At 44.3% G+C, this 9491-nt stretch overlaps 1 protein-coding gene across 1 annotated transcript in view; it reads right to left on the bottom strand.

The window, feature by feature from the left end:
• The window catches only part of Xdh (xanthine dehydrogenase), a 66206-nt gene extending 57100 nt beyond the window's left edge, over window positions 1–9106 (bottom strand). Inside the window, exons 1-2 of the mRNA XM_006990685.4 lie at window positions 8567–9106; window positions 942–999 (exon numbers count right to left, since the gene is read on the bottom strand). Coding sequence (XP_006990747.1) covers window positions 942–999; window positions 8567–8608 — 100 coding nt within the window. The 5' untranslated portion in view covers window positions 8609–9106. The remainder of the gene's footprint in view (window positions 1–941; window positions 1000–8566) is intronic.
• Between the last annotated feature and the right edge of the window lie 385 nt (window positions 9107–9491).

Below are 9491 nucleotides of genomic sequence, written 5' to 3' on the forward strand. Positions count from 1 at the left end.
GTTGTTTTTGATCCAGGGTCCCAGAATACTTCAATAACCTGAAAGAAGAAAATGTATAGGGGATCCTATAGAAACCCTCTCCACAATGGATGAAGAGCAGCAACCCAGGACACTGTAAGGCATCGTGACCACTTTGGGGTGGGGGAGGGGTGCCAAATGACCCTTTCTCAGGGGTTCCAAATCAGATATCCTGCATATTAGATATTTACATTACAACTCATAACAGTAGCAAAATTACAGTTATGAGGTAGTGATAAAAATAATTTTATGGTTGGGGGTAACCGCAAAATGAGGAACTGCATTAAAGGGTCTCGGCGTTAGGAAGTTTAAGAACCACTGCCCTAAGGAGACTCCTGCCCTTGATGTCTCTAAAGCCTGCCATTAAGCAGGGGGTACCTTATACAGTTCCCATTGTGATCATCCTTTTCCAGTAAACAACCATTGTCTGGGAATACCCAGTAAAAAAGAGCTCACCTAGTATATGGAAGGCCCTAGGTTCAGTGCCCAACAATGCAAGAAAAAAAAAATAGAAATCCTTCCCTGGTCTCTCTGGGCCTTTATGGAGCCAGACAGGCTCCTGGATAGTCTTCTATATGTTAAGCAAATGTCAATTAAAGAAGAGCCCACTGCTCCCAAGGGGAATGACCGTGAAGCTCACAGGGGCTGATGAGGAAGGATCTTCTTGGGCACAGAATCAAATCCTTGAATTACTAAGCTCTTCACTGAAGAAAATCTGAAAGAACACCATAACAGTCCTCTCATCTGAGAACTGAGAACTATGATCTAGACAGCCAACGAGTGTTCAAGGTCTCCCAACTATTGATTACTGCAGCTGTCCAGACTCCTTCAAGGCCCTGCCCTGGTCACTGGGAAACGATGTAAGATTCAGAGAAGAATCCCATTGTCCCCTCAACCTCACTCCCATTGCAGAGTCAGGATACACTTTCTTCTCAGGTAGACCAGAAGAGTTGTTTCGGGGTCTGCATTCTTCTCCACCACCTACCAAGAAAAGAAAAGAACGTGCATCAAAGATTTGCCTATCCATTCTTTTCCCATTGCTTTCCCCCCTTCCATATCTCACCCAAAAATGTGTAGAGCTAATGGGCACATTCCGAACAGACCATGGCAATCAAGGCATTTTTCTCAACAATTCCAAAAATCAAACACATGCACTATAAGACATGATCATGCCTTCAAGTCCTAGAACTCCACCTGGACACACCACAGAATGTTAAGGTTCTATGCCAGCAAGAACATGCCAAAATCTCCTCCAACAGAAGCATATCATCTCATTCTCCTGCTTCATCCAAGCTACAAATTCCAGGGGTGTCCAGAGCTGTCAGCACACAGACTCTAACTTTGTTTTCTTGAGTATGCCTACTCAGACGCTGTATGTGATGATAGAAAGCTGGTTATATAGTTCATGCTCATAGCAAAGTGTTCTATGCAACAAGCTACCCCAGTAGCAACAAGAATATTCTACCATGGAAGAGCAATCTCAAGCCAAAAACCCATCCACATGTTCAGTAAGGTAGAAAAGGTCATCTATAATGGGAGATGCTCTCCCCAGATGTAAACCTTCAAAAGAGATCTGAGACCCCATTTCACTTACTCCTCATACTTAAAGGCACAGAAATTATGGTTAGAGATTCTTTAAGAGAGCTGTGCTATGGGTCCTAGTGTTTCTCCAAGTTGAAGGGGAGGAAATATCCGCCTCACACCTCAAACTAAGAGAAGGGGCACCCTTCACACCACGCATCAATCTACCATTCTTCCTTTGCAAGTACAGTGTCAGGAGCCAGACCAACCCAGGACTTTCAGAGGCCCTGATGGAAGAACAAAGGGAGCTTTAGTGCTGTTCTTGTCCAGGTGTGGACTTGGCAAAGCCAATCTAGGGCTGGAGCCAGTGTCTTCTCAGAAGAGTCAAGGTTGTGGCTTCTGGAGACCTGAATTAACCCCCCTGAGCTGGTGTTATCAGTCCTAAAACAGCTGTGTCTGGGAAATTCCAGGTTCCCTTTGCCAGCATTGCCTGACTTAGCTCTCTGCTGACCTTGGCCATTTTTCCCCTCTGCAAATCAAATATCCGAGGCTGTACTTCTTAATAAATTTGCTTGGTGTGAGTCATCAGCTTGTGCAAGACCGCCTGGTCCCAACAATTGCCTTTGGCTTCTTTATTTCCTGTTTTATTTCTTTTCCCCGGTCCTCCCACTTGTCACATCGCTATTCAGGACCCTTATTCCTGCAGGTTCAGGAAAGCATAGGACAGACATCTGCCGCACCACAGCTAAAGCTTGACCTAACAGAATGCTGCTAACTAAAACTGATGTGTTTAAACTCCTACTTAAACTTAAAAGGAAGAAGTGGAAGTATTGGCTCATAATTACCAGAATTTACTAGATCCAAGAATTTTGTTAGCCAGTGCACATGCTACAGACCATCTATAATGTACACAGGGTTGGTTTGAGTGTGTTTAAATCACTCTCAGGAGGATTGCCTAGAGGAAGTGATGGGGCCGCTACTAGACGGCTTCTTTATACAATAGACCCTTCATGTTGGAGGCTGAGAGAAAGCACAGGGCCTTAAAAATGCACATCACTTGTGTCATGGGATCTGTGAGCAAATGCTCCACGCAGTGGTCCCTGAAGAACCCTTGAAGCCATGAAGAGTTCGCTCTGAACAGTTGAAAGGCCACCTTAAAACAGAGCCAATTACAAGTGACATCTTTCTTGGTATCTCTTGACTTCATTCTAAGTTGAGACTGGGGAAACTTGACTAGAAAATAAAGTCGTGTGTGTGTATATGTGTGTTGTGTAGTGTGTGATATATATGTATGCAGTTCGTGCATGTGAGTGTGTGGGTGCATGTACAGAGAGAGAGAGAGAGAGAGAGAGAGAGAGAGAGAGAGAGAGAGAGAGAGACCACAATAGGACATGAGGTGTCTCCCTCCAGCTCTCCCACTCTGTCTTCAGACAGGGTCTCTCACTGAACCAGAAGCTCGCCATAGAGACTAGACTGACTGGCCCATGAGCTCTTGGGATCTGCCTGTCTCCAACCCCCAATGCTGGCACGTGCAGCCATCCCTGGCTTTCTTTTTTTTTTTTTTTTTTTTTTTTTTTGGTTTTTCGAGACAGGGTTTCTCTGCGTAGCTTTGCGCCTTTCCTGGAGCTCACTTGGTAGCCCAGGCTGGCCTCGAACTCACAGAGATCCGCCTGGCTCTGCCTCCCGAGTGCTGGGATTAAAGGCGTGCGCCACCACCGCCCGGCTTATCCCTGGCTTTCTTAATGGACGCTGGGGATTCAGACTCAGGTTCCCATGCTAGCAGAGCCAGTGTTCTTACCTACTGAGCCATCACCCCAACCCTAGTAACAGTATTTTTGGACTGACTCCAGATCGTACATTTCTGAAACTTGCAGAATGTCCCCACTTCAATGAAGTTTAAAAGAAAGTGGGAGATACAAGTTAGAATTCTTAGACAAATATTCTGTTGTCCCTCATTTGGGATCCATAGATGTTGTCTATACATAAAGGGTACATATGACATGACAAAAGAAGTGAAACTATGTAGGGAATAAAAGGGAACTAACAGGAGGGAGGAGGGGAGGAAGTGGAGGGTGGGGTATATGTGTAATGTGATCAACATACAACACATACTTGTATAATTTTTTAATTTTACTTTAAAATTAATTTTTTTAAATTAGCTTTGTTTTATGATAACACCCCAGGAGTCCAGCTTGCTCAATATTCTCGTTATTGAAGCTTCTTTACTCGGAGGGAAAAAAGTCATGAATGCAAATAAAATTGACCTTTATCACCCTTCTGGTGGGCATCAGTGACTAATCATGCTGCGTTTCCTCAGGTTGCTCCTTCCTCTTTTATAGTGTCACACTAGCCCCCCCAACACACACACACACACACACACACACACACACACACACACACACACACACACACACCTGCTGTGACCATACAAAGTCAAGGTAAGTTCCTTAGTATCTCTCAAGACCCTTTTAAATCGGTCTTCAGTCTTCAATTCTAGCTGTCCTGCCTCCTACTTCCCTGGCAACCTGATCCGATTGGATGGAAAATCCATTCATCTCTCCCAGCCTTGAGCATGTCTCCCTCATCCTCACACATCTTGACTTGTCGGAAGACATCATCTGCTCGCCTAGTCAAGGCTTTCTATACATCATCACATCTGTAGGCCCACCCTCCCTTGAATACCTGCAAGGAACAGTCATGCTATTTTTGAGGAGTGGCATGGAACACTCTCTCAACAGAAGCCCGAGGGGAAAACACTTGGCAAGTGTCACCCAGATTGAATCTGAGAGGTTCCCTACAGGGTCGTGTTCGGAATACTTGTTACCCAGCTGTGGGACAGAGCTGGGGTGACTGGTGAAAATAGGTCAGGACAGGTAGGCTTTGAAGGCTACACCCAGCCTTGGCTCTTCTTTCTCCTTCTCATGTCGTAGATAACTGTCCTCCACACTCTTTCATGGCCAGGACGGTCTGTCTGTTCAAGTGTATTTGTGGACTAAGTCCTCTGAAGCAAATCCTTCCTTCCTTGAATTGATCCGGCCAGGCATTGTAATGGCAGTGATACAAAGGTAACTTACACTGTAGGGAAGCAGGTCTGTAAACATTTGGGTTGATGGGCCAGCAGCATGGCTCAGGTGGTAAAGGTGCCTGCCTGCCACCAGGCTTAATAACTTGAGCTGAGTTCCATTCATATCTTCTCTCTCTCTCTCTCTCTCTCTCTCTCTCTCTCTCTCTCTCTCTCTCTCTCTCTCTCTCTCTCACACACACACACACACACACACACACACACACACACACACACGCATACACACACACACTCACACACTCACACACACACATGTACACACAGAATAAATGCATGAAAAATGTAGTAATAAAAAAAACTAAAAGCCAGGCAGTGATGGTGCACACCTTTAATCCCAGCACTCGGGAGGCAGAGCCAGGAAGATCTCTGTGAGTTCGAGGCCAGCCTGGTCTACAGCATGAGATCTAGGACAGGTACCAAAACTACACAGAGAAACCCTATCTCCAAAAAACAAACAAAAACAAAAAAACAAACAAAAAAACCTAAAGAAAAAATAAGTGAGCAGATTGCTTTGAGAATTTGAACTTTAAAAGAAATAACAATTGCTGGGTGTGGTAACAAGCCAGCCTGGTCTGCATAGTGAGTTCCAGGACAGCCAGACTACATAAGTGAGACCCTGTCTCAAATAATCAAGGAAGGACAGAAGGAAGGCAGGGAGGGAGGGACAGAGAGAGGCAATGGGGCAGGGAGGGAGAGATACAGGGAGGAAGAGAGGAAGGAAGGAAAATAGGTCCTAAGGGATGATAACACACTATATACAGTTAAATCTATAACTTTAAAATGATAATTAATCAGTGAGTAAATAAATAGATGGAAGGGAAGACCAACTACCTCTGACACTAATAAATACGACTGGTCACCTCGTAACTGGTACAATCCTTCATGCAGTTAATAAACAATGGTGCTGATCGGTGCACCAAAGCTTGATGAATCAGATAGTTATATAGTCATATGTCCTCAAAGTACCTGCTCATAGAGTGTTAATAGTGAAGGACAGTGGTGGCACACGCCTTTAATCCCAGCACTCGGGAGGCAGAGCCAGGAGGATCTCTGTGAGTTTGAGGCCAGCCTGGGCTACAGAGCAAGATCTAAGACAGGCACCAAAGCTACACAGAGGAACCTTGTCTCGAAAAAAAATAATAAATATGTAAGTAAATAAATAAATAAAAAGGAAAAAAGAGTTGCCTTTTGGGGAAGAAAATTAATGGACACTGCCTTAGCCTAGAGTTGAAAGTTCAAGTCACTATTGGCACAGCTGACATGATATATCCCTTGATAGAACATGCTGCAGAAAAAGACACAAACAGCAGCCTGGGAACCGAGTTATAAGACAGCATGAGAAGAACTCAGAATTCATGTCACCTTAAGGAATATCTGGCCTGTTCTCTTCAGAAATGAGAATGTCACTAGAGACTAAGGAAACACGGGAACTGTTGCAAGTTCAGTGAGCTGAGATGAAAAAGCCATGCCATCCATGGTCCAACTCTGCTGGTCGGTGATACATGACATCAGTGGGGAAATTATAATAAATTTGCATGAGACACATAGTGCTTTTATATCATAGTGCTGTATTTTCTGAGTTCCATAAATGGACTGCCCACCTCTAAAAACATCTTTATTCCTAGGATAAAAAACACGCTCAGCTATCCAGAAGGAATATATGTTTCATGTATCTATACATATTTGCTAAATATATAAAGTTATTTGTGGGGTTGGGGATTTAGCTCAGTAGTAGAGCGCTTGCCTAGCAAGCGCGAGGCCCTGGGTTTGGTCCTCAGCTCTATTAAAAAAAAAAAAGAGAGAGAGAGAGAAAAAAAAAGTTATTTGTATGCTTACACACACACACACACACACACACACACACACACACACACACGCACACACGCACACACGCACACACGCACACACACACACACACACACACACGTGATTCAGTACATTTATCCTGGAAGGAAGAGATAGAGAGGGGCAGGCAAGATGGCTTGGAGGTAAAGGCACTTGCCACCAAGCTTGACAACTTGAGTTTAATCGCTGGGACCCACATAGGGGAAGAAGAAACTGGCTCCTCCATGTTGTCCTCTGTCACCTGCCTGCTTCCAGATGAGTATGAGCCACCATCTTTCTACAGCTTCTGTGGTAATGTCTTTGCACAATGTCTATGGCCCAATGCCTACGGCAGCTTGAAAAAGGAAATTAAGCCAAACTTACCCAATCTGCCTTCTGCTCTGCTTATTACTACTGCAAAAGCAGTCTTTACTCTCTGCATGGCCTCTTCATCCTTCTGGCAGTTTCTCAAGAGCCCACATCTTTTTAAAGGACGAACATGGTTGGCTATTCATCATGAGAACCTGACAGGATCAGAACCTTCCAGAGATAGAAGGGACTGGTAGGATGCGACTCTCTAAAAATCTAAAAGTCACTCCTCTACAGTGCAACGAAAATACAAGGAGAAGTAATTTCAGCCAAGCCAGTTCACCTGAAAAACACTCCTTTCCAGACACAGAGCCTGACAGCAAGTTGTCCCTTCAGAAAAGCGGTGGATCACTCACAAATCAACAGCTTAATATATAATAAAACTTTAGAGTAAGACATGACCTTAAGAGTCCTTGGATCCTGCTACTAACTCACTGGAAAACATACATACATACATGCATACATACATGCATACATACATACATACATACATACATACATACATACACATTAATGCCCCAAAGGAGACATCTTTGTGTACACAGTATTTCTAGACAGCCAATTCAACAGCTGTTTCTTAACACCTACATGATTGTTACTGCTGAGTACAAAAGAAGCTGAAAATATTGGGTGCAAGGACCTTACTACCACCAGCTTAGGCATCTTGACCTAGCTCTCGTTTTGGTACCAACAGCTCAACTCAAAAAAAAAAGAAGCAGCATTTCAGATAGAGGATCCTGGACCCAGGGACCCAGAGGTAGGTCACTCAGTCTGAATCCAGGAGGTTTGACAGTACTCGTATTGAAATGGCTCCTGAAACTCCCAGCAGTTTAAGTCCCTAGCAAGAAGCACATGTTCATTCTTGAAAATTCCCTCGGAAGTGCCTCAGTTTCTCCAATCAACATAAAAGTATCATCAAAACAAGTAAAGTCATTCTTCTTTGGGGACCCTTTGGCCCACTCGTATTTATAACTGTCTGGTTACAGTAGAGCATGAGGGATTCTCTCCTCTGATCTTGTTTATTCTCAAGTGGGGAGGGCCTGGAGAGCTGTGAGTATCTTTGCTGGGAGGTAAATAGAACAGGAGACAATACACTCATCGCCCCCTTCTCTCCCAGCACTGCACGGAAGTAGCAAAGATTCTCAGGCTATCAGGAATTTATGGTCCCCATGGCACTTTATCTACATCTTCATGCATCAGCGACGTTTAAGGGGTTTGCAATATTTATTTAAAGAACTGAGAGATGGCAGAGGGGGATTCCTTTATGAAAGTAAGAATAATAACGGCTTGCCACAAGATGTCAGTATATGTCCCCACACAGTAAACCAGTTCTAGTTAAAGCTATAATACAGGATACATTAGAATTGACGGCTCTATGTGTTTTATATCCCAGCATTAGCGTGGAAACACATTCCTGCTGCTGTTCTCGGTAAAGAGAGCATGAGGCTGGGTTTACTTAAACACGGAAATGGACAGATGTTGATGACTCCTCGCCTTACCTAGACTCTGTTCCTTTCCTACTTCTGAGCCAGTGTGTCTACTACCACAGAATGGACACCCTTCTCTCCTCCCTCTCCCTCCCTCTTTTGCTCTCTGAGTGTCTAGCCTGTGTTCTTCTTGCTCTAAAGTTACCAAACTACAGCAATAAAGAGATAAAAAACGAGACCAGATTAAATCAGAGGGACCAGGTAAGAGAGATGACACCCTTCCCAGACAGCAGGAACTCCAAACCGAAAGGCAACCCCTGCTTACCTTTTTGCCATTCACAAAGAAAACCAACTCGTCTGCTGTCATCTTGGCTGGTGGAGTCACTGAACTCCTAGGAGGTACTTGTAATTATCACTGCCCCGCAACTTGAAAGATACGCCTCCCAGCAAAATGAAACAAAGTTCGGCCAATAGGAAAGAACCAGCTCCAGGCATAGACAGCTCTTGGCAATAGTCACAGGTTTACATAATCCAGGAAGAACCAAACCAACACTCGGAGAGTCACACACTCTACTCGGACTCTACTCGGACGTCCAAGTACACAGAGGAAAGTGTGTGAATATATTAGTGAGGACTGCATCTTGGCACCAGATGACCGTGAATTCTGGGCACCTGCCCTTGTGGAACCTGCTTCACTCTCCTCCCACTTGCCATACCAGGAAGAGAAGGGGAAGGAGCCCGTTTGTCAGCCGCTGCCAGTGGGGCTGATTCACTCTCTTCCCGTCTACACTTGTTATGTTACCAGTCCAGCTTAGACGAACACAGACTCGGCACTGGCATACTTAACTTGTGCTCCCGTGGCCTGGTTGAAGTGTGCAGGTCCCAGACACGGAATTTAGTGTCCAGACTCAAACCCTGACCTTTGACTACATAGAGGCTGTCATTGACTGCCTGCAGAACTCAGCTGTTTCATCCCGGAAAGGGGACATAAAAATGATACCCAAACCAGAAAAGCTGAGAGACAAATGTGTCTCTTGGATGTGCCTTTTACACTTAGGAAAAAAAAAAAATATTTGTCACTGTTGCAAAAGTATCCTCATCATAGGAACAATCCTGAAACAAAACATGCTTGAGACTTTCACAGAAGTCGTCAAATTATCAGAGGAACTCACAAAAACAAACAAACAAGTAAAATAGTATAAACACTAAATAAATAAAAATGCTTATACAATATAATCACAGTAATAGTA

This window comes from Peromyscus maniculatus, chromosome 22 (genome assembly GCF_049852395.1).
Source record: "Peromyscus maniculatus bairdii isolate BWxNUB_F1_BW_parent chromosome 22, HU_Pman_BW_mat_3.1, whole genome shotgun sequence".
Classification (NCBI taxonomy): domain Eukaryota; kingdom Metazoa; phylum Chordata; class Mammalia; order Rodentia; family Cricetidae; genus Peromyscus; species Peromyscus maniculatus.